This window comes from Neovison vison, chromosome 4, assembly GCF_020171115.1.
Source record: "Neovison vison isolate M4711 chromosome 4, ASM_NN_V1, whole genome shotgun sequence".
NCBI classification, from domain to species: Eukaryota; Metazoa; Chordata; class Mammalia; order Carnivora; family Mustelidae; genus Neogale; species Neogale vison.
In genome coordinates, this window is record NC_058094.1 from 48,584,724 (window position 1) to 48,612,183 (window position 27,460).

Sequence of the window (27,460 nt, forward strand, 5' to 3'; positions counted from 1 at the left end):
GAAGTGAGTCTCCATTGGACTTAGTATTCTTCCAGTCCAAGTTCATCTTATTTGTCCAAGTCACATGACTCCTAATTTCCTACTTTGTGTTGGAAATCTCAAGGCAGCCACAGGATTCACAATAGTCCCCAGTGACATTTAAGCTTCTTAAAATTAACCAGGAGCTACTAAACCGACAAAAGCAATAGGAACAAATCGGTGGCCATACACATTAATTGATTAATTGATTAAATTGTGCTCTATGCTCTTCAGGAAATAGTAGAAAATTATCCTCACCATTATATAGTACAACTAGTAATAATGCAATATATATGATCTAAAAAAATCAGTCATACAATGCAAAAATCATTTCATGAGAAGTTAATAAATTGTACAAGAAGACAAGACTAATGAGAGTATGGAAGGTCACAGGCGTTATTCAGCTCTTCTTCTGGAGAGCTATATTGGTGATCTCAGACTTCTGCATCTCTCTATATTCCATGATAACCTGTACCTTTAACTTTTTTAAGCAAAGTTTAATATGGAATAAAATCTCTGATACTCATGGGTTTAACTTGAAAACTGAATCCTTTGTGTTATTCTCAGGCCTCTAAAGATTTTTTTCATAAAGTCTTAGTCATTATATGCTAAGATTGTGCCAAGATACGCAATATTTGTATAACTATGTTGTGTGTGTGTGTGTATGTGTGTGTGTGTAAAATACAACGCTTCTGTATCTAATGTGTTTAGGATTTTTTTACCCTCTAATCTAATTTGACAATTCATTGGGATTGTACACAAAGATTTGTCCCTTTTTCCTCAATGATTAGCTGCTTTACTGGTCTTTTTTCAATTGATCATCTTAAGGATTCTTCAGGCATTAGACTAAAAAGGTATATATAAAACTAATTAGAAAGAAACATACTACTTTAAGTGGATGTATTTTTTTTAATTGATAATCAATGAGCTAAGGATCCACCTCAAGAAGTGAGAAAAAAAGAGCAAGGTATATCCAAAATAAGTAGAAGTATACAATAAAGAAAGAAAAATATCTCTTAAAGCAGAGTAATAAACAATACCAAAACTTGGTTATTTAAAAATCTAATAAACTTGGAAAAATCAGATCTACTGCACTTAGCAAAAAATTGTTCAAGAACAAAAAGAGAGAAAGTAGAAATAAATATCAGGAATGAAAAAGGAGATTTCATCACAGATCTCAGATATAAAATTATCATATTATGGATAATTTCACACCAATAAATCTGAAAGTTTAGAATGAGATAAATCACTGTAAAAGTGCAAATTACCAAACTGATACAAGAAATATAAATTTTTAATTTTTCTAAATATTTTAAAGAATATAACTAATAAGGGGCACCTGGGTGACTCAGTCGTTAAGTGTCTGCCCTTGGCTTAGGTCATGATCCCCAGGTCCTGGGATTGAGCCCCATACCCTGCTCAGTGGAAAACCTACTTCTCCCTCTCCAACCCCCACTGCTTGTGTTCCCCTCTCTCACTGTGTGTCTCTCTCTGTCAAATAAATAAACAAACCCTTAAAAAAAAAAGAATATAACTAATAAGTAAAACTCTTTCTGCAAAGAAACTCCTGGTCAAAATGGTCTTAATGATGAATTCAAACATTTTTTTTTTAAGATTTTATTTATTTATTTATTTGACAGAGAGAGACATAGCGAGAGAGAGAACACAAGGAGGGAGAGTGGAAGAGGGAGAAAGCAGGCTTCTACTGAGCAGGGAGCCTGATGTGGAGCTCGATCTCAGGACTCTGGGATCATGACCCAAGCCAAAGGCAGATGCTTAACAACTGAGCCACCTGGTGCTCCAGAACTCTTAATAAATAAATAAAGCCAAACAATTTTAGAAAATACAAAAGACAGTTATACTTTCCAGCTAGTTTTAGGAAGCCAACATAGCCTTAATATCAACACCTGGCAAGGATATTACAAGAAAAGAAAATTATAAGCCAATATCACAATATAGATGCAAAAATTCTAAGCAAAATACTAATAAACAGAATCCAGTAATAATTTTAAAAAAAAGTAAAGCATAGCCTACTTGACACTATTCCAGGAATATTATTTCAGGTATATAATCCAATACATTAATGGAATAAGAAAAATTATTATCTAAACACTTCATATGATATAATATTTATGTGTAATATAAAATCCTACAAAACTAGAAGTAATGAACTTTCTTAATATGACAAAATTATTTTAAAAATACAACAAATATTATACTTAAACTAAAACTTAAAAAGCTTTGCCTCTGGAATTAGAAATAAGGCATTTATCCTGCTCTAACCTATTCAATACAATAATGGAGGTCTTGGGCATTAAAATACAAGTAAAAAGTGTAAGAACCAGAATGTATCAGTAAAACTGTTATTTTTTTGTCAGATGACATTATAATTATTAATGACATTATTATTGATGACATGGCATTATCACTATTCTAGAATCTACAAATTTAATAAGAGAACTTAGTGAGGTTGCTAGGAAAAAGTTCATTAGACAAACAATTGTATTTCTGCCTTTATGTTTCTTACTACCTTTTTTTCCCTTAATGTCACTTACTCCATTTTATTGCAATAAAGTCAATGTATACATATTTCAGCAGGGAACACATGATATCATCAGTCATCAGTGAGCATGGTTTCAAAAGTTTCCCCCATTTCCTCACAGGACACATACTTGGCTTATAATGATGGTCATACACCTACTTAAGATAAGGTCCTATCATGTCTTGGAAAGTCCTACCATGATTAGGACTTCACCCATGCAACTTCTGATGCAACATGTAATATTGGCCATCATTGGACAGGGCCAGCCAGGTATCTCCTGGGCAACAAGGTCTCAGGACAGTCTGGCTTAGCCAATATGTTCCTTACTACCCAATGCCAGAAGGCACTAATAGTATAATCAGTGTCTAAATATGTTATTGAAAGCTAATAAAAGTGATATAAAGAATTTATATATGTTGTGAAAAACAATCATAGGGTTCTTATAAGAATGTAAAAATGTAGGAAAAGGTAATGTCTCTCACAGAGAGATTTAAACTGAGACATTCAAGATGAAAAGAGTTAAAAAAAGAATATTCCTTTTTTAAACAAGTACGTACATGGAATTTTCCTGCCGAAGAAATTTCTAAAGATGCTAAATTCGACTCAAAAATCTATTGACCATGTCAAAGAGACATAGACACTATGAGACAGATTAATATCTTCTAGTAATCTTTCCATATTTTTGTAATCATTACACCTAATTATTTCTGAATTAATTTTTACTCAAGGTAAATGATAGGGATGCATGAAATTATCTATAGAATTGGATAGTTACCATAATAAGCCAATAATTAGGCAATTCTATTCATTTCTCTGCTATTAACTTTTTAAAGTTTTGGCATTTTCTCTATTGATTATTAAGTTAAAAAATACATAATACATTGTACTTTTACAAATAACAATAAAACAGTGTTAGTGTACCCACTCAGATCTTTATAAAGTACCTGTGGCACTATACAACTACTTCTCCATGGACAGATGTAGCACTCACTCCAGAGATAACCACTACCCTGAATTTTGTTCCTTGGTCTTCATTATACAGATAAATCAAAAATGTATGCATCCCTTTAAAAACTTAATTTTAATTTTGCATATTTATTTTTGCACTTGATAAAGAAATGAATTCTTAAGCATTATGTAACTCTCTTTTTTGTTGTTATTGTTCAGCACTGTGTTTGTGAGACTTAATGACTATCTTTCACTCATTTTACTGCTATCTAAGATTTCGTTATGTTTATATATCACAAAGGGGATTTTCTATTCCCATTTTCTCATCTGTGGGCAACTGAGATTTTGTTTCCAGGTTTGTTTTGCTTTCTGTTGGTTTGCTTGCTTTATACAAACTTGCCTACCATGACTAGTCTTGTATATACACAACTTTTCCAGGGAATAGACCCAGGATTAGAATGTTTAAGTCATAATGTATGTTCATCCTCAATTATATTAATAATTAGCCAAATTATTTTCTAAAATGGCTAAAACAGTAGTCCAGGTGTAAGTTTCAGTTGCTCTACATTCTCACTGCCACCATATTATTAAATTTTTGATTTTTGTGAATCTAATTGTAAAATATTAATCATGTTTCATGCATTTATTAAGTTATATAGACTATAGGAAATCACTGTTATTTAATTCCTCAGTAACTGTAAAGAGAAAAAATATTATTTTAAAAGATCAAAATATCAAAAAGATCAAAAATCACTAAGATGTGATTTCCCTCTTTTTGCTGTGTTGAAGTTTAATCATGCAAAAATAATGATGGGTAAAACTATTTGCAACTAAGCATGATTCAGAGTAATGAGAGCAAACTATATTAGAAGTCACTGAATTCTTCACCGCCACACACTTGCAATCTTTAAAAAGCCAGAAAAAATATTAATTTTATTAAATCTCAATCCTCTAACCCTGAGTACACTTTTTTGTGATATTCTGTGTGACGAAATGAAAAGAATAAAGAATTTTTGCAGCATTTCAAATGGATTTCTTTTCTCAAAAGTGAGTTATTACCTGATTTGTAAGCTAAACTATCCACTTTTTTCACTGCACTTCATATTTACTTGAAAGAATAGCCAAAAAAAATGATAATAAATGACTTTGATGTTTGGAATATATTTTCTCAAAAATGAGTGAAGTGCAGTTGTCACTTCAAATATACAGTATCTGTCACTTATGATAAAATTCAAGCTTTCAAGTAAAATTTGATTTTTAGAAAACTTGTATCCACGTCTGTAAACTTGACAAATTCCTAACACTTCAGCCTTTTCTGATGATTAGTTATGATATTAAAAACTGTGATCTTCATATATTGCATAAAAATGTCAACATTTTTAAGATCTGTATAACGCAGTGGACCAATGTTTTCTAAATGGCCAGTGCATATTCCACAATCATGCACTAGTAAAATAATAGTTTTGTGCAACATCATAGTTTTTGTAGCTATCAATGTTTTTAAATTGGCCATATTAAAGACCAAAAAAAAAAGGCCTCAATAAATTCAGGTGACTGGGATTTAGCACCACCACCAAGCAAAATAAAATAACATTTAGTATACATTATCTCAGTCAGTCCTCCAACATGACTATAGAGTACATATTATTGTCTCCATTTTAGATGAAGAGACTAAGAGTCAAAGTTTTAGGTAATCTTGTTAAGGCAACACACTTGCCAAATTGCAGAACAACAAACCCAGATGTGAGTAGTCCAAAGGCCATCAGAACAACACATTGCAATCTGTGTATTCTTGTATTATAGGTCTTACAAACTTTTTTAAAAAACCATTTCCCGGGGCACCTGGGTGGCTCAGTGGGTTAGGCATCTGCCTTCAGCTCAGGTCATGATCTCAGGGTCCTGGGATAGAGCCCCGCATCAGGCTTTCTGCTCGGCAGGAGCCTGCTTCCTCCCCTCTCTCTCTGCTTGCCTCTCTGCCTACTTGTGATCTCTCTCTGTGAAATAAATAAATAAAATCTAAAAAAAAAAAAATCATTTCCCCAAATCTGTAACTCCATCCCCCACTTTTCTGTAAATCTTATAAATTTTACTAGGCAGTAGTTAGAGCCAGAGTAAAATATGAGGATTCTCAGATCCTTTTTTTTTTTTAAATAAAGTCAGCCTGACTCATAAAAATACAAATAAATACAGTCACTTTAAGTGTACTATGTATAATCCATTTATTAAGCTTAGCTTAATTATCACTAATTAAGTGATAAAGTGACAAACCAGGGAAATAATTATGGGTAAATGCCATCCCCAAGATACAAGTTCATAAATTGCAAGCTTTGTCTTATGCTGTACAATAGTGCTGACTTTGTCCTACACGTTGCCAAGATATCCAAAGTTACAACTGAGGATTCAAAGGCAAGTTCCATTATGTACTCTTGACAGCAAACATTGGAATCCTGTCATCTCTTATAATATAAGAAAGAATATTTTAAGATTAGACAGAGGTAAGCAATATTTCCCTAGTTTCTACTAAAAAAATGTCTATGCCAAACTCAAAGTCTCCTCTTTTCGTTTCCAAAGAGCAATAGAAAATCCACAGTTAAATGTGAACAGCTGGACTTAACATGTACTCTATGTAATAAAACAGCAATACATTTTCCATAATATATGACAAGCCATATGAAAATGCAAGAAAGTGAGATTATTTCAAAAAGCTTATTTACTTACTAAGGATTGGTTGAAATTAATAAGCTCAGATTCTTAAAGGTGGGATGTCTAAAGACAACCTTTAATCTAACAATATATTAATATATATTTATAAGTGTAATCAAATACCATGCTCTGTCTTCACTTATAACCTAAACTCCCTGTATTCACAATCCAATTCAACAAACATTTGCTAACCTCCAAACCCAAACAAAGAAGCTTTTATTTTGCTCACTCTCTCAGTTCCCAGGTATATATCATTTTAATTTTTCCTTTTTAATCACCCTACTTTTTCCACCCACAGAACATTGCTGAACTGGTAACACACTTGGTGATTACAAATCTATATTATCTAATTTTTACTGATCCTTAATTATTCTCAGCATTCTTAAATTAGCTTTGTTAAGCTCTTACACAGTCCCTTCAGTGGCTTTTATCAAGTTTCTTTTCTAACCCCATTTCCACATTCTATAGAAAATATTGTTTCAGTCCCAAGACTCTCTACCTGACTTCTGTATAGGAATTAATTATTACTGACTGTTGAGAAACAATGATAAAACACAGTGTAACCATTCAGCAATACTGTCACTCACACTAGACTTAATTTATTGAAGAGAAAACTAAAATGCAGAGAAAACGTGTCCAGTAAATTTCTAGAATTTCTATTCCTCTTTTCAAAGTAATCTCTTTGAAGAGATCTCAGCCCCATATGGCTACTTTAAGTAATGAATGAAGCATCTAGTTTTGAAAAATGGAAAGGCCAATTTGGAAGCACAGGGAGGCAAATTTCCTGTCACCAATAGTGCATAATGTGAAAGAAGATCCAAACATTCAACTATAGCCTTTCAAAGCATAGAAAGGACTCCATTTTAATCAAAGATGGCTTTTCCCTGTTAGTTGCATATAACTTTGACGAATGGGATTTATAAGAAAATACATCAACATTTACAATACTCTTCCAGTTGAACTCATAATTACACCATGTCTATTACCTGTCTCTTAACTGATGATATCACATTTTTCCATTATCAGGATATTGGTCAGGAATTTCACGCAATACAAATTATGAAAGCTGGGTTCTACTGGCCTCTTAAAATCTAGATAAAGTCCCATGCAAATCCTCAGAAGTACAAATCTCTCCTTAAGATTTCAACATTTCCCCAGATTGTACTATTTCTTCCTTAAATACTCTTTACTCCATGTCTTATTTATCCAGAAATAAAACCAGCTCTGACTATATTTCCTCAACAAAACTAAACTAAACCAAATATTTAGAGCATTTGTAAGTTTAATAGATTTCATCAAACACCGGGGTTATCCTAGAGAGATGATGTATCACATATAGTACAGCACACTTGAAATTCATAAATCGCGCTTTCTTAAATGTCCTCAATCCAATGCCTAGGATCAATGGTTTCTCTTTACTCTGTACACACTTCTCCATTTCCTCTCTCCTGGATAGCTCCACAGCTCCAAGTTAAAATGTCTCTACCCCATCAGAGTCATTCAACCTTCCTCAGCAGATATTCCCATGTATAATTCTAACCAAAATAATCTAAATCTAACCAAATTGTCTAATGTAGTTAGACAATTCTAACCAAAATGATCAGGAAGGAAGTGTGACAAAAGGGCCTTCCTTTTAGCATAATCAGCCATTCCTCAGTGGCAGTTGTAAACATGGATGGTAGGTTTCTTTAGATTCAGACTTGAAGCTTCCTTCTAACAGTCCACTCTAATGCAGGGAAATCCTACCCCACTTCGCTACGATACTGCCACAGTAAAGGCTTTGATTTGGGCCACAAAAGACATCAGAGCATGGGTGAGGCAACTAGTTAGATTTCTATAAACTTCTCTCCCCTTTCCTTCATAGAATTCTCCAAAAGGTCCAACTATTGCTCTCATGAGCTAGCATGACTGTCCTTTATTTCTCCCTTGCCTTTCCCCCTTTCTTCCTTTCCTTTTTCCCCTTCCTTTTCTCTTTCCTTCTTTCTTTCTTTCTCGTTTCCTTTCCTTTTTCTTCCTTTCTTCTTTCTTCATTCCTTCCTTCCTTCTGTTTTCTTTTTTTCTTTCCTCCTATCTTCTCTACCTGCACCCTCAGCCACCAGCACCCCCATCTTGATATATATGGAAGAAATTGACTAAAGATTTAAAAAATTTTTTTCAACAACTTTCTGGTGGCAACTACTAAACTAGGCAATTAGTATACCAGAAAAATAGCTTCACCAGCATTTATATAATAAACAGTGTGAAGACCACCGCATGCACTTGGGTGTTTTGGTTTTGCTTTGTTTTCTTTTGTTTTTGTCTCAGGAACCATTTATCTTCTCCTAGCCAACTCTTACTTAACCCTGAACTTCAACATCACTTCCTCAAGGATGCTTGCGCTGATCTTCCAGTACATTGTCTGCAATTAACATAAGTACTCTGAGTGGAAACCACCTCCCAATCACCTCTGTCACCTCTGATACTTATATATATATATAAGTATACAAAGAGGTAACTATATATAGTTACCTCTTTGTGCCTGCCAGTGCTACGAAGCCATATCTTCTGAGTACAGACCTCGTGTGACTTGTACTTAAGATACGGTCAGTACTCAGTAGATGTTATTTAAATGAATAAACAAATGATAAAATATTATCGTAAGGTTTCTTCCAGATAATGTAAATTTTTGCTTTTCTTTTTAGAGAAAAATAATACAACAGAATTATGATAGTTTTGACTTTAAAAAGACACAGGAAGCATCTCATTCGATAGACTTCAGAACTTCAGAGAAAATAGGGGGTTTATAATCATAAAAAGGAGAGTTCCATTTGTTCTAATGTTAAATACACATTTTTCAAATACCCTATGTTTAATTACCCTGAGGCCAGATTCAAGCTAGCATGAAATAAGCACTACTTAGATGTAGCTGTAGCACATGGATAATTTTCACAATGTGAGGGAATAAAATAAAGTCCAAATCTCAAAAGAAAACCACAAGCTAAGGAAGTAATTTTGCAGAGATTTTTTTTTTGAGTCAGTCTACCAGAATCCATTTGCTATAGGTTTTCAGTTGCTTCATCTCCAGATACTCACCTTTGCTTTCCAGCATTTTCTGCACTTACAGTTTTAGAGAGAATTTATAATCCATCAAGGTAGTATGTGTACTATACCAAATGGCTGTTTTAAAATGTGTTTGGAAAAAATGTATTTATTACAGAAAAGTTCCACATCATTTTGACCCAGATCAAAGGTACATGTTACTGCTGCTTTTAGATCTAGAAGTAAAATTTTGAGTTTCAATTCAAGCAGCTGAGATATCATAGTCTCTTTAGAATCTGAAGTCCAAACTGAAGCATCAATTCCTTATACAAAACATGCTTTTGACAGCTTTTGGACTAATTAGTAATTTGTCCAACTGAGCATGGCCAGACTTCTGGGCCCATGAGAAGCATCCCGGCAGACCTCTTCTAGTCAGGATGCCTCTAGCATGTTGAAAAAATACTCTTAGTAAAATCCTGGGATTGATAGGCAGGAACCACAATATGGCATGCTACTAAAATCCTTTTACTCTTCCCAAGTCAAATTATTCAGTTGTAAGTTATATAACACAAGCTAAGTTAAAATGGTTTTACTGAATTTTACCATTTTCTGGTTATAAGCCTATCATAATCTGTTATTAGTTATAAACCTGAAACTCCTTCTAAACATAGCAAGTTACTCCTTTTTCTTTGTCCTTATTTGATCCTATGTCTAATGAGAATTAAATTTTTTTAAATAATAGATACTGATTGGACTTCATTAAAATGTCGAGTAAAAATGTATCAAAAAACTCTAAAATGCCACACTCTGCATATTAAGTGCAATGTCTGATTTGATGCTAAATTTGATGAGATGAGTACATTATAACCAAAGCCCATACACAACTTTGTTGTTTAACATTAAAATAAGCCCACAGACAAATGAAAAATGGTTAAAAATGTGGACTAAATTTTCCCAGTATAAAAGTTGCAGCTTATACACTTTTTTTTCATTCTCTAAAAGAAAAAAAAAAAGTATATTGTCTCTAACCTTACTATCCAAAACGGTAAGTCAAAAGATTTATAAAACTCAAATAAGAATACAAGCTTCCTTGTAAATACATGAATTCTTAACCTCCGTTAAAACATTACTTATTTGATAAATATATCTTCAACAAAGATAAACACATTCTGTGATGCTTATTGTTTTCTCAGTTGCTATCACTTCCTTAAACCTCTTTTACTCCAGAAATGAGCTGATATGCAGGTGTACTGATTAAAGTCTATGTCTTTTTGGGGCACCTGGGTGGCTCAGTGGGTTAATAAAAGCCTCTGCCTTCGGCTCAGGTCAGAATCCCAGGGTCCTGGGATCGAGCCCCACATCGGGCTCTCTGCTTAGTGGGGACCCTGCTTCCTCCTCTCTCTCTCTCTCTCTCTGTCTGCCTGCCTTTCTGCCTACTTGTAATCTCTGTCTGTCAAGTAGATGGATAAAATCTTTAAAAAAATAATAAAGTCTATGTCTTTTCTAAGAAATAACAAGTGTTGGTGATGATGTGAAGAAAAAAGAACCCTCATGCACTGTCTATGGGAATAAAAATTGGTACAGCTACTGTGGATAGCAGTATAGTTTCCTCCAAAAATTGAAAATAGAAATACAAGTTAATAATTTCACTAATGGACAGTTACCCAAAAGAAATGAAAACACTAACTAAAAAAGATATTTGCACTCCTGTTTATTGAAGCATTACTTATAACAGACAAGATATAGAAGCAACCCAAAATGTCCATTGATGAATGGATAAAGAAGATGTGGTATATATACAATGGAATATTACTTAGCGATAAGAAAAAGAATGAGATCTTGCCATATGTAACAACATGGATGGCCCCAGAGGGTGTTATGTTAAATGAAATAACTCAGACAGAGAAAGGCAAATACCGTATAAGGAATCTAAAAAATAAAACAAATACATAAACAAATAAAAGCAGAAAGAGACCCATAAATCAAAGAGCAAATTAGTGGTTTCCCGATTGGGAGGGAGGGCAAAATGGGTGAAGGAGAGTGGGGGATACAGGCTTCCAGTTATGGAATGACTAAGGGACAGGGATGATAGGCACAGCCTAGAGCATATAGTCAGTGGTACTATAATACCATTGTATGGTGACAGATGGTAGATACACTTGTGGGCATAGCAAAATGTACAGTTTTGCTGAATCACTGTTTTATACCTGAAACTAATATAATATTGTGTGTCAAGTATATTTTAATTAGGAAGATTTTTTAAGTCTGTCTTTTTTTGTTTAAAAAAGGGTAAGTATTAAACCTATTGAAGTGAAGAATGCAGTGATTTGTTATGTATTATATGTATTAATTCATTATTGTCTTTGTTGGTTAACTCATTTGAAAAGAGGCAGAATTTCTTGACAGTTGGTATAATTCTACATAAAACATCACTGCCTATATCTATAAGTCCATGATAATAATAAGAGTTAGTACAATTAAGAAGTTTGTTCCATGCATAACTCTGAAGGAGGATATTATCTTCTCTTCCTGACTTAAAACAGAGTAGTCGATATTCAGAGACTATCCCAAACTCATGCTGCCACAATTGGGCAAAACAGAAACTCAAATCCAAGTCATTTGGGTGAAAATTCAGTGCTTTTTTAAAATAAATGTTGTCTATTTGATATTCTGTATCTGTGAATCTACCAAAAATTTACCTTCTCTCTACTTAATTCATAAATAAAATAAATTTTAGATAATCATTATAGTTCTGACCAGTCCTTGATCTCATTTTTTCTCTGTATTCACATTTTTTGCTCAGGTAAAACTGTTTCCCTATGTCTCAGCCAGGTCTTCCATTTATTTTCATTAATGTGGCATTGCTCCAAGTGAATTTAATGGTTGTATGAAGCATTTCTTCTACTCTCCTGCTCTTCGATATTTAGCAAATGCCTGCCATCAGGCATTCTCACCAGAGGTTCACAACCAGGCACATGCCATACTTCAAAGTCTTACTATTGTATCTGTCACATGACATTTGTGTTCACATGACATTTATGTTAAATGAATTATAGAGTGTTGAATACAGCAATAATGATAATAGGTAAAAGCTATTGATGAATAGTTTTAGTAGCGTAGGTATTTAGTGTCTGCTAAGATTCATGTTTCCTCATCAATTATATTCTGCCGAAAGGTTCTCTGAATCACCCAAGCTCTAGTCCCACCGTCCAGGCATATATGGGTTTATCACATTACATGAAGGACCAGTGTAAGCTAAGCTTAGAGATTTATAATTTCTTAATATATTTTATGAAATTTTATTTTAATTCAGCTTAAGGTGTTTTTATTGCTACTTTAGAGTAGTTTCTTGCTGGATGAAAAAATAAATGTTTTGTACTATTTAATAGCCACCTACTATACACATTACACATAAAAGCATGATTTTATTTTGAGACATAGATACTGAATTACATCAAATACCTTTATGCACTGATAGATCACACAGTTTCTCCTTGAGCTAATCATATTATAAAGTTATAATAATAGCTTTTCTAATAATGAACCTTCTTTACGCTCATGAGATGAAGCCAATTTAAACATGATGTATAAATCTAATACACTATTGTGCTAAATTTTGTGTATGTTTGCCTATATACTCATAATAAAAATTGGTATTTCTTGTTTATTACTGTAACCACTCCTGTTAAATTTTGATATCAGAGTTATACATACATGGCAAATTCAAAAACTATTTTTTATTTTCAACACTCTAGGAAAATTAAATTGCACAGAAATCACCTTTCCTTGGACATTTGAAAAGAACTTCTAGTGATATCACTTGGGTTATGGGTTTTTAACTTTTGCTTTTGTTCTTTTTTGCTTCAAAAAATACTTTTGAAAAATGCTTTGCACAATTTCTATTTATACCTTAATAATTTTTCAATTTTAATCTTCTTGAATAAATTCAGTAACACAGTTTTTTAGAAAATTAACCAATAAGATCTAGATTATCAAATTAGCCTCAAGCTATATAAGGTATTCTATCATAATTTATAATTTTCTTAGTTTTTCTGTATCATTTCCTGTATTATCTTTCACATTCTTAATAGTATTTTCTTTTATTATGTTTATTATATAGGGCTAGTTGCTTACTTATTTTAATGAAAAAACTAAAGGAGCAACATACATTTATTAGTACTAATTATCATACCATATAATTAAAATTCCTTCAAAACAACTGTGTGAATTTATTCTTTCTTATCAAACTCCATTTGCTTGGGAGTTCCCTAGCACAGAATGCTGGAACCAGATCAAATACTTTCATTATTTGAGTTCCATTTGTTCTTTAATGTGCACACACACCAAGCTTGCTTCCAAAAGAAGATATCATTACCTTTTTCCCTCCAGTTTGAAGAGATTAGGCAGTCTGGGTTTTTTCTGCAGGAATATTTTAGGATATTGCTTTATAAACATAGTGTGAGCTGAGAACACACTGCTAGAACTCCTGTTTTAAAAATATAAAGAGAAAAATAAAAATTTAGATATCATCAGATAATAGTTTCCAAGAGAAAGATTTTTAACTTCAGACATACAACTATTTACCCTAAAAAGCAAATGAAAACCAAACATTCTATGCTTTAAAATTATCCACTATAAAAATTGTCCATAGTGTGCCTCAGTAAGAAATATTTTATGAATATCAGATTTATGGGAATGTCAATGCCAAAAATTTAATTTTAAGTTGAGTCTTCTTAAAATTTTTTTTCTGTAATTGATGAAAGCCTTTACATAAAATATGCCACATAATTAAATTCCTCCAAAATGATTCAAATAGAGTTCACATATACATTACCAAAAAGTATATTTATCTGAATCTTTGCGATGATTTATGAAAATCTCATGCACTGTATTTTTAGGACGGGAATAATGATGTGTTAGAGCAAAAGATCAGCACTTCCCAATCCAGAAGATCACTGGAATCATTGGGATGCTTCTTTTAAGTACAGACTTCTGATCCTTTTCCTGAGGAAACAAGATCTCCAAAGATGGAAGTCAGTGTGGACTTCTCTATTTTAGATATCCTACTCCACAGTGGACCTAAATGGCTCACTTGGTTAAGTGTCTGCCTTCCTCTTAGGTCATGATCCCAGCATCCTGGAATCAAGCCCAGCATCATCTGTCTCTCTGCTCAGTGGGGAGTCTGCTTCTAACTCTTCCTCTGCCTGCCGCTCCCTCTGTTTATGCTTTCTCTTTACCTCTCTTTCTGTCAAATAAATAAATAAATAAATTTCCTTCTCCAGGTGATTCTTAATTGTAGCCAGTTTTGCAATCCATGGCAAATACTAAAAATGCCAATAGCAAGATCCACTGGATATAGTAAATTATCACTCAGTGTCACATAATGACTTATATTTCTGGAAAATGTGCTTCATTCCATTTTTAATTGACAACCACCATGAAAAGTTGGTCAATTGTTTTTAAATGTTAAGCATTCATCTTAACAGCTTTTTTCGATAATTATCAAAAATGATCATACTTAATATGCCAATGAGTTAAGCAAGCTGAAATGGATGCATTCCTAGAAACCTATAAACTTCTAAAACTGAATCAGGAAGAAATTAACAACCTGAATAGACCAATATCTAGTAACCAGATTGAAGCAGTGATCAAAAACCTCCCAAGAAATAAGAGCCCAGGACCTGATGGATTCCCTGGAGAATTCTATCAAACATTCAAAGAAGAAATAATCCCTATTCTTCTGAAGCTATTTCAAAAAAGAGAAACAGAAGGAAAACTTCCCGACTCTTTTTATGAAGCCAGCATTACCCTGATCCCCAACCCAGGCAAAGATTCCACCAAAAAGGAGAATCTCAGACCAATATCCCTGATGAACATGGATGCCAAGATTCTCAACAAGACTAGCTAATAGGATCCAATAGTACATTTAAAAAATTACCACGGGGCACCTGGGTGGCTCAGTGGGTTAAACCTCTGCCTTCAGCTCAGGTCATGATCTCAGGGTCCTGGGATTGAGCTTTGCATTGGGCTCTCTGCTCAGCAGGGAGCCTGCTTCCTCCTCTCTCTCTGCCTGCCTCTCTGCCTACTTGTGATCTCTGTCTCTCAAATAAATAAATAAAATCTTTAAAAAAAATTACCTACACGATCAGGTGGGATTTATCCATGGGACACAAAGGTGGTTCAACATTCTCAAATCAATCAATGTGACAGAACAAATCAATAAGAGAAGACAGAAGAACCACATGGTCCTCTCAATTGATGCAGAAAAAGCTTTTGACAAGATACAGCACCCATTCCTGATTAAAATCCTTCAAAGTATAGGGATAGAGGGAACATTCCTCAACTTCATAAAATCTATCTATGAAAAACCCACAGCAAATATCATCCTCAATGGGGAAAAGCTGACAGCCTTCCCTTTGATACCAGGAACACGACAAGGATGTCCACTCTTGCCACTGTTGTTCAACACAGTACTAGAAGTCCTAGCAACAGCAATCAGACAAAAAAGAAATAAAAGGTATTCAAATTGGCAAAAAAGAAGTCAAACTCTCAGTCTTGGCAGATGACATGATACTTTATATGGAAAACCCAAAAGACTCCACCCCCAAACTACTTGAACCATATAGCAATTCAGTAATGTGGCAGGATACAAAATCAATGTACAGAAATTTGTTGCTTTCTTATACACTAACAATGAAAATATAGAAAGGGAAATTAGAGAATCAATTCCATTTACTATAGCACCAAGAACCATAAGATACCTGGGAATAAACCTCACCAAAGAGTAAAGGATCTATACTCGAGAAACTCCAGAACACTCATGAAGGAAATTGAAAAAGACAGAAAAAGATGGAAGAGTATTCTATGCTCATGGATCAGAAAATAAACATTGTTATAATGTCTATACTGCCTAGAGAAATTGATACTTTCAATGCCATCCCAATCAAAATCCCACAGGTATTTTTCAAAGAGCTGGAACAAACAATCCTAAAATTTGTATGGAACCAGAAGGTTCCCGAGTTGCTAAGGAAATGTTGAGAAAGAAGAACAAAATTGGGGGCATCATGTTGCCTGATTTTAAGCTTTACTACAAAGCAGTGATCACCAAGACAGTGTAGTACTGGCACAAAAACAGACACATAGACCAGTGGAACAGAGCAGAGAGCCCAGATATGGACCCTCAACTTTATGGTCCATAATCTTTGACAAAGCAGGAAAAAAATATACAGTGGAAAAAAGACAGTCTCTTCAATAAATGGTGCTTAGAAAATGGGATAGCAATATGTATAAGAATGAAACTCAACCATTCTCTGACACCATACATAAAGATAAACATGAAATGGATAAAAAACCTCAACATGAGGCTGGGATCTATCAAAATCAGAGAGGAGAACATAGGCAGCAATCTCTTTGACATCGGCCACAGCAACTTGTTTCAAGGTATGTCTTCAAAGGCAAAGGAAACAAAAGTGAAAATGAACTTTTGGGACTTCATCGAGACCAAATGTTTCTACACAGCAAAGGAAACAGTCAACAAAACAAAAAGGCAACCCACAGAATGGGAAAAGACATTCGCAAATGACACTATAGACAAAGGGCTGATATCCAAGATCTATAAAGAACCCCTCACACTCAACACACACAAAACAGATAATCATGTCAAAAAATGGGCAGAAGACATGAACAGACACTCATCCAAAGAAGACATAGAAATGGCTAACAGGCACATAAAAAAATGTTCAGCATCATTAGCCATCAGGGAGATTCAAATCAAAACCACATTGAGATACCACCTTTCACCAGTTACAATGGCCAAAATTAGTAAGACAGTAAATAACAAATGTTGGATAGGAGGTGGAGAAAGGGAATCCTCTTACACTGTTGGTGGGAATACAAGTTGGTGCAGCCACTTTGGAGAACAGTGTGGAGATTCCTTAAGAAATTAAAAATAGAGCTTCCCTATGACCCTGCAATTGCACTACTGGGTATTTACTCCAAAGATACAGATGTAGTGAAAAGAAGGGCCATCTGTACCCCAATGTTCATAGCAGCAATGGCCACGGTCGCCAAACTGTGGAAAGAACCAAGATGCCCTTCGACAGACAAGTGGATAAAGAAGATATGGTCCATATATACAATGGAGTATTATGCCTCCATCAGAAAGGATGAATACCCATCTTTTATATAAACATGGACAGAACTAGAAGAGATTATAAGTCAAGCAGAGGAGTCAATTATCATATGGTTTCTATGGACTCTGAAAAACAATCTGAGGGGTTTGAAGTGGCGAGGGGGTGGGAGGTTGAGGTACCAGGTGGTGGGTATTATAGAGGGCACAGATTGCATGTAATACTGGGTGTGGTGAAAAAATAATGAATACTGTTATGCTGAAAATAAATTAATTAATTAAAAAATTATCATGTGGTTTCACTTACTTGTGGAGCATAAGGAATAACACAGAGGACATTGGGAGATGGAGACGAGAAGTAAGTTGGGGGAGACAAACTATGAGAGACTGTGGACTCTGAAACAAACAGGGTTTTGGAGGGGAGGAGGGTGGTGGGATGGGTGAGCCTGGTGGTGGGTATTATGGAGGGCACGTATTTTATGGAGCACTGAGTGTGGTGCATAAACAATGAATTTTGGAACACTGAAAAATAAAATAAAATAAAATGGGGAAAAATGATAATACTTAAAAATGAACACTGACAAACAACTTAGTCAATATTTGCCACATGGCAATGAATATAAAAATCCTCAAGAAGGATTTTCTTGTTTCACTGTCAATATAAATAATAACAACACACTATAAAATATTTATAATAGTTTATTTTCTCCTGGCCAAAGTTTCCTAAAACATAATATTAATTCTTTACATAAAACAAATACTCCATACTTTAAGAATGTTATGTAAGTTAGTTGATTCACAAAATGCAATGTGGATTTGATTTAATATGACATTAGGCATTTTCATGCCTAATCTCACACTACAGAGATACACAGAACAAGAATCCACTCTTTTAAAAAAAGAAGTTTTATCTATTTATTTAAGAGAGAGAGGGACAAGATAGCAAGAGAGAGCAGGAGCAGGGAGGAGGGAGAAGCAGGTTTCGGTTGCACAGGGAGCCTGACGTGGGGCTCCATCCCAGGACTCTGGGATCATGACCCAAGCCGAAGGCAGACGCTTAACTAACTGAGCCACCCAGGCACCCCTAGAATCCACTCTTTTTAAAATCTAGTCACTGATATCATTAGAAGCTTTTCCAAGATCTTTTTTTTCTCCCCATTTGGAACTAGCATTTTACAATCATCTATTTTACACATCTACTTGTAATATGTCAAGTACTTATTATATGCAAAACATTAGACTAAGATCTTTACATGATTTCTGTCTCATTATATATTTATATAACCTGACAAGGTTGCTATTCTTTACTGCCCATTTTACACATAAAGAAACTGCAAACTTGATCAATATAACTAGGAAGTAGAGGACACAGAATACAAAGGAAAACTAAATTGACTTGAAAATCCATTCTCAGGGTGCCTCCTGGTTTTGGTTCAGGTCATGATCACCAGATTCTGCGATGGAGCCCTGGGTCAGACTCCATGCTCAGCAGGGAGTCTGCTTGAGAATTCTCTCTCTCCCTTTCTCTTTGCCCCTCCCCTCATGTGCCCTCTCTCACATTCTTTCTCTAAATAAGATAGATAGGTAAGTAGGTAGATAAAACAGTCTTTAAAAAAAATTGTCTTATCCTTTTGGATATACTGCACCCCCAAAATAATAAAACATGTTAGTTCTTACTGAGTGCCAGCCATTATTCTAGGCAGTTTACATGCTTCAGATAATTTATCCTTATACAACTATATTAGCTGATATTCCTATCATCCCCATTTTGTAGAAAAAGAAATTGAGAGCCAAGAGATACTAAAGTCGGACCTCTTTCCTTTGTCTACATGGAGTCTATTCTACAAGACTTGGAAACTTACCCCAGTCTGTGCTCTGGATATATCATCTTTGGAGTAACTGAGAAGTTTACACCAAAATGCTAAGACCTTCACTGTTGTCATTTTCTATATGTATGACTGAGTTGCTTGCTTCACTAATGCTGAGAATTTTCAAGATTTGGTGGCTGGTGTACATGGACCAGTGCTTCTGATCTGTCTCCAAAGTAGTATCATCAAGAAGCAAAAGATGTGAGGGGGACGCCTGGGTGGCTCAGTTGGTTGAGCAGCTGCCTTTGGCTCAGGTCATGATCCCAGCGTCCTGGGATTGAGTCCCGAATCGGGCTCCTTGCTCCGCGGGGAGCCTGCCTCTCCCTCTCCCTCTGCCTCTCCCTCTGCCTCTGCCTCTGACTCTGCCTGCCACTCTGCCTGTGCTCGCTCTCTCTATCTCTCTGACAAATAAATAAATAAAATCTTTAAAAAAAGATGTGAAAGGTTAAAGTGGAAGAATCAAATGTTAGAACTAGGAATGATACAATTTTCAGAATAAGGCCCTAAGTGCCCTATGATGCTATGATATATATTCTACATCACAAAAAGTAACTTGACAGCATATTCCTATTTCTGTGTCTCTTTTGAAATAAAAATATATAGTTCTCTGCATTCAGTAGGTATGTATTATTGTCTAAAACTATGTGACATCTGCAAATAATTGCTTCTAAATATGGATAGGAGAATAGATTAAGAGAAATGATATAAATATAATTAGACAGCCAGGGACACAGAAAGATTAAGAATTATGGCAAGGATGACTATGGATCCAAATAGCTATTTGACACTTGAATACTGTCCACAAAATAACTTTCATAATTTCCTAGGCTCTGAGTAAACACTGTCTATTGACAAAATTCATTACTTTATTGATGCTCACCTGCAAGAAAACTCACCTACAAAGAAAGAACTTCAATTTCCTCAAGCAGATGAAGGGGAGATACATCCAAAACCTATAGATTTACTAACAAGAGCTCTAGAACACTTTCAGGGTTCTCTATATCCAAAGGTCACAAAATTAAATGCTTATAATAGCCAAGCACGTATTAAAAGGTGGGGACTTACGCTAAACTGGAAAGAATGCCCATAAAGCCACAACCCTCCTCTCTCTCTGCTGTTGGTGTTTTCTCATTTTTATCACGTATTAAGAAAAGTCCAAAGTGGTCAGACTCTGCAGGCTTTTGTTTTGTTTTTGTTTTGTTTAGTTTGCTTTTACAGAAGCCAGAAGTCTGAAGTTTCATGTGAAATTTTTATTTTTAAATATTAGTAACTGCTGTAGGTTGAATTTGTCCCCCCAAAATTCATATGTTGAAGTCCCAGCCCCTAATGCAATTGTATTTGGAGATGAAGCTTTTAGAATATGGTGCTGGGAAAACTGGGCAGCTATATGTAGAAGAATGAAACTCGACCATTCTCTTACACTGTACACAAAGATAAACTCAAAATGGATAAAAGACCTCAACGTGAGACAGGAATCCATCAGAATCCTAGAGGAGAACATAGGCAGCAATCTCTTCGATATCAGCCACAGCAACTTCTTTCAAGATATGTCTCCAAAGGCAAAGGAAACAAAAGTGAAGATGAACTATTGGGACTTCATCAAAATCAAAAGCTTCTGCACAGCAAAGGAAACAGTCGAGAAAACAAAGAGGCAACCCACAGAATGGGAGAAGATATTTGCAAATGACAGTACAGACAAAAGGTTGATATCCAGGATCTATAATGAACTCCTCAAACTCAACACACACAAAACAGACAATCATATCAAAAAATGGGCAGAAGATATGGACAGACACTTCTCCAATAAAGACATACAAATGGCTATCAGACACATGAAAAAATGTTCATCATCGCTAGCCCTCAGGGAGATTCAAATTAAAACCACATTGAGATATCACTTTACACCAGTTAGAATGGCCAAAATTAGCAAGACAAGAAACAACATGTGTTGGAGGGGATGTGGAGAAAGGGGAACCCTCTTACACTGTTGGTGGGAATGCAAGTTGGTGTAGCCTCTTTGGAGAACAGTGTGGAGATTCCTCAAGAAATTAAAAATAGAGCTTCCCTATGACCCTGCAATTGCACTCCTGGGTATTTACCCCAAAGATACAGATGTCGTGAAAAGAAGGGCCATCTGTACCCCAATGTTTATAGCAGCAATGGCCACGGTCGCCAAACTATGGGAAGAACCAAAATGTCCTTCAACGGACGAATGGATAAGGAAGATGTGGTCCATATACACTATGGAGTATTATGCCTCCATCAGAAAGGATGAATACCCAACTTTTGTAGCAACATGGACGGGACTGGAAGAGATTATGCTGAGTGAAATAAGTCAAGCAGAGAGAGTCAATTATCATATGGTTTCACTTATTTGTGGAGCATAACAAATAGCATGGAGGACAAGGGGTGTTAGAGAGGAGAAGGGAGTTGGGGTAAATTGGAAGGGGAGGTGAACCATGAGAGACTATGGACTCTGAAAAAGAATCTGAGGGGTTTGAAGTGGCGGGGGGGGTGGGAGGTTGGGGTACCAGGTGGTGGGTATTATAGAGGGCACAGATTGCATGGAGCACTGGGTGTGGTGAAAAAATAATGAATACAGTTATGCTGAAAATAAATAAATTTAAAAAAAAAGAATACAAAGTTAAATGATATCATGAGGGTAGGGACCTAATCCAATAGGACTGGTAGTCTTCTAAGAAGAAGAAGAGAAAGACCTCTCTCTCTCCACATGTACACATGAAGGCCTGGTATATTCCGGTATTTAAGACAATCTATGGTTTTATGTTATGGCAGCCTAAGCAGACTAAGACAGTAACTTACTTTTTAAAAGTTTTAAATTACTGTGTGAATCAATCAAAATAATCTTCAGGCTGTACACCAATTACACTATCTCAGGCCAAAGAAGGAGCCCCAGGCTATTAACTGGGGTTAATAGCCTTGATGGTGTTCCCTAACTACATGACACGCAGTTACTTCTTGCGTTCTCTACTAGGTTGTGCCTATGATAAGAAATAAAAGAATCTTAGTCTTGGGCTCAAAATGATCTGAATTTGAACATTATTTTTTCTACTTTATATAAACTTAAGCAGGTCATTTATCCTTTATATAACTCAGTTCCTTATATATCAATTAATAGATACATGTCTAAATAATAACAATTCAATTTTTAATATACAATGATTTTATATCAATCTCAAAAACTTCTCTATGTTGCAAAAAAACATGTCTTTTTCTTCCTGGGCATAGAGCTAAAAAGTACATTTCCCAACCTTTCTTGCACTTAGATGTAGTCTCATGGCTGAGTTCTAGACAATGGAACATGGAAGAGAGGGTGAGAGTAATGTGCACCATTCCAGACCAAGCCCATCAAAATCTGCTCCCAACCTCACCAAAAAACCTTCCTACCTAAGATTCTCCATGTCTTTTTTTTTTCCAAATTATTTATTTTCAGAAAAACATTATTCATTATTTTTTCACCACACCCAGTGCTCCATGCAAGCCGTGCCCTCTATAATACCCACCACCTGGTACCCCAACCTCCCATCCCCCCGCCACTTCAAACCCCTCAGACTGTTTTTCAGAGTCCATAGTCTCTCATGATTCACCTCCCCTTCCAATTTACCCAAATTCCCTACTCCTTTCTAACGCCCCTTGTCCTCCATGCTATTTGTTATGCTCCACAAATAAGTGAAACCATATGATAATTGACTCTCTCTGCTTGACTTATTTCACTCAGCATAATCTCTTCCAGTCCCGTCCATGTTGCTACAAAAGTTGGGTATTTATCCTTTCTGATGGAGGCATAATACTCCATAGTGTATATGGACCACATCTTCCTTATCCATGTCTTTTTCTCTTCCAACTTGAAGCAAATGAGTAGGGTAGATGTGAAAACCACACACAAAGATGGGAGAACAAAATAGGAACAGCCTACCAATAAAAAATAACTCTATAAGGCTTGAGCTGAGAAACAAAAAAACTTCTATTATGTTAAACCACTGAGATTTAGGATTTGTCTATAACTGCTAACAACTTAAAAGTTGTTAACAACTTATATACCCTAACAACTTCTATCTTCTGCATGTATCTTCTGCATCATGTTTAGTTCTGCTTACAAATTTGGGAATAATAAATACACTTTTAATAAAATACTTATTGATGAATTATATTTATGTGATTTCCCTAAGGCAATTTACATTTTTTCATTTTAAATTAATTAAAACAAGTCATAAAAGTTGAATCTTTTCAACCTCTTATAGATTTTTTCCTCCTGAATTTTTCTTTTACATATTATAGCATCTATACATTTATTTGATGAAAACTAAAAAGAATATAAATGTTATTCTTCTGCATTAGAAGAAGGTGCAGGTGTAATTTAATACAAATTAAGTTCACTTTATATATATATATATAGATAGATAGATAGATATATATATACACACACACAGAGAGAGAAAGAGATAATATATTATACATTATATAAAATGGATTTATGTTTTCTTTTATTTATTATATATTACATTGTATATAATGGATTTCATTATTTTATTACACTAGTAATTTAAAGAAAAAAATGTTCTGTTATAAGGTCAATGTATTTAACATACCCTAGCTACTAAATGGAAAGATCAATCAATCAGCAATCTTCAGATAATACCACTATAAAGTGTCATTCTATTCAGTTTCTTCTGACTTACTTCTGAAATTTTTTGAAATGTTAGTATCTAGTTATGAGTACATTTGATCCGCTTCCTTATCTATGGATTCAGCTCACCTCCAATGACTTCATGGCTTCAAAATTATTTGATTATTTTTTCAAAGGAGCTCTACTCCTATGCCACTAGAGTTGATTAGTAGATAAATTAATCATAAAGATTAATCCCTACATTTTTTATTTTCATAAAGTTCCTGGAAAAAAAATTAAAAGATATGTTTTGACAAAGCCAGCTGTAAAGATATGACTTGAAGACCCAATCTAAACCTTTTATAGGGATATTGACCTGTCATAAAATTTTACTTCCCCTATTTTAGAACAAATACTCAATTAGCATATAAACTGAAGTTGTGCTTTGTCTCTTATAAACAATTCCAACTTCTCATTTATTTATCTTTAGAAAAGGAATATCTACCTTTGGGATTGTTGTACTAGTTAGAAGTAATAAAAGCAAAGCTTTGACCCACCATTTATAATATATTAGGCATGTAAAAATAATAACTATTGCTACAAACCAAGATACAGAATATATGCATAGAGTAACAAATTCTTCATTTTTTAAAAATGTAGAGATACGGGGGTGGCTCAGTGGCTCAGTCAGTTGAGCATCTAACTGTTGGTTTCAGCTCAGTTTATGGCCTCAGGGTCCTGAGATCCAGCCCCACATCAGGCTCCATGCTCAGTATAGAGTCTGCTTGAGATTTTCTCCCCCTCTCCTTCTGCCCCTGCTGCTTGTGCTCTCTCTCTTTAAAACAGATAAGTATTTTTTTTAAGTGTAGAGATATAAACTCTATTTCTTTATTTAAAGGACCTACACAATGAGTCTAAGGGAAATTTTCATTGTTGTAACAGAACTATTAAAAAGAAAATATCTGGCACCCATTGTCTTGTAGTGTAGAACATCACACCTTAGAAAAAAGATCTTCACAGTTTCTAAATCGTGGAAGTCTTGATTCTCTAAAGAACTCTGTTCTTGCACATATCATGCAAAAGAACTTTCTGTTACATTATTGATCTGACAAGGAGTAAGTGATGTCTCTGAGGAGCACCATATTGCAACAAAAAGGAAATGAAAGTGAGTGGATACCTGAGATGTGAACAAGAAGTAGACAGGAGGGGTAGGATTTTGAGGAGGGCACTGGGAGGAAAATGCAACTTGACCCAGGAAAAAGGAGGGGAGCCAGCCTGAGGACCTTGATTTAGAGACAGATTCTTGAAGGAGAATGAAGGAATGTCAGCTTCTTCATATACCCTGGTTCTGGGAAGAGAAAGTTATAAATTCTCCCTGGGGGAAAGTATCCACAATTTAGGTCACGTGTTATTCTATGTTGAGAATAAGCAAATCTTTCACAGAAAGATTATCTGCAAAGACAAGTTACCATGAGTGAAGCATTAGACTTATACTCCTAAAGACTATAAATCCTGGTATGTTAGATATAGGGTATAAAATGGTATAAGATATTTGTAGAAATAAAAGATAGAATAACAGTGATGATCAATAACAAAAGACTATCAGGAATGACCAGGCAAATCTGAAAAAAGAACTTGGTGGAACATCTCAAAATGAAAATTATAATTATTAAAATTAAAAACACAATGAAAAGGACAAAGATCAAATTAGAGAGAGTTGAATAAGAAATTAAATTTGAAGATATATCTGTAGAAATTCACAAACACGTCAGAGAAATAATATGGGCAAAAAAGTGTAGACAAAAAGATCAATGAAACAGAACGGTAAGCCCAGAAATAGATCCACATGTATACAATCACATGATCAAATCAAAAGAGCAAAGGCAGCTCAATACAGAAAGGATATTTTTTTCCAAAAATGGTATTATAACTTGACATCTCTCTGGGAAAAAAAAAATGCATGGGTACACAGACTTTACACCCTGCACAAAATTATCTCTAAATAGATGACAGACCTAAATGTAAAAGCCATAATTTATAACTTGCAGAAAAAAAAATTGGAAAATAATCTAAGTGACCTTCGGTGTGGTGATGACTTCTTAGATTAAACACCAAAAACATCATTCATGAAAGGAAAAATTAATAAGTTAAACTTTATTAGCATTTAAAACTTCTGCTTGCAAGACACTACTGTGAGAATGAACATACAATACACATACTGGGAAAAAATATTTGCAAAACACCTATTTGATAAAGGACTGATATCCAAAATATAAAAATAACTTTTAAAACTCAACAATAAGAAAACAAACAACCTAATTTAAAAAATCAGCAAAAGATATGAACAAACACCTCACAAGGAAGAAATACAGATGGAAAATTAATATATAAAAAGATGCTCCACATTATATATCATCAGGGACATGCAAATTAAAATAACAAGGTATCAGGGGCGTGGGTAGCTCAGGTAAGTGTCTGACTCCTGATTTCAGCTCAGGTCAAGATCTCAGGGTCCTAAGATTGAGCCCCAGGTAGAGCTCTGCTTTGAGCGTAGAGCCTCCTTAAGATTATTTTCCTCTCCCTCTGTGCCTACCCCCACTTGTGTATGTCTCTCTCTCTAAAAAACAAAACAAAACAAAAAAGAAAAACACGAGATACCACAACACACCTATTAGAATGGCTGAAATTCAGAACACTGACAACACAAATTGCTGTCAAGGAATGGAGCAAGAAAAACTCTCAGTCATTGCTGGTGGAAAGGTGGTGGTACACACACTTTGGAGGCCAGTTTGGTGGTTTCTTACAAAACTAAACATACTCTTACCACGCAATACAGCAATTGCACTCTTTGGTATTTCCCAAGTTGGTAACTTAACATTCACACAAAAACCTGTACATGAATATTTATAGCAGGTTTATTCATAATTGTGAAAACTTGGAAGCAACTATTCTTCAATTGAATAGATAAACTGAAGTACATCCATACAATGAATATTATTCAGTGACAAAAGGAAATGAGCTATCATGTCATGAAAAAAGATGAAGGAATATTAAATGTACCATTGCTAAGAGAAAGAAATCAATTTTAAATAGTTAATAACTGTATTTTTTCAAGTATGTAACATTTTGGAAAGAGTAAAACTATAGAAATAATAAGATTGGTGGTTACCAGAGATTAAGGAAGGAGGGAAGAGTAGGTGAAACACAAGGAATGTTTAGAGCAGTAAATATTCTATATGATACTGTGATGGTGAATACATGTCCTTATACATTTGTCAAAAACCCTAGCATGTGCAACACAGTGAACCCTGTTATAAACATAGACTTTAGTCAATAGTAATATACCGATATTGATTAATTAGTTGCAACAAATATACCACACTTACGCAAGATGTTAATAATATGGGAAACTAAGAGAGTAAAGGGTATTTGGAAACTCTACTTTCTGCTCAATTTTTCTGCAAACATAAAACTGCTCAAAAAATAAAGTCTATTACAAATATATGAATAATGGGGCACCTGGGTGGCTCAGTGGTTTAAAGCCTCTGTCTTCAGCTCAGGTTACGATCCCAGGGTTCTGGGATCGAGCCCCGCTCGGGCTCTCTGCT

The 27,460-nt window shown here is 34.7% G+C and overlaps 1 protein-coding gene across 1 annotated transcript in view; it reads right to left on the minus strand.

Annotated features, from left to right (window-relative positions):
• The window catches only part of CNBD1 (cyclic nucleotide binding domain containing 1), a 373,802-nt gene that overhangs the window by 318,568 nt on the left and 27,774 nt on the right, over positions 1-27,460 (minus strand). The window contains exon 3 of the mRNA XM_044246969.1: positions 13,605-13,715. Within this exon, the coding sequence (XP_044102904.1) occupies positions 13,605-13,715 (111 nt within the window). The remainder of the gene's footprint in view (positions 1-13,604; positions 13,716-27,460) is intronic.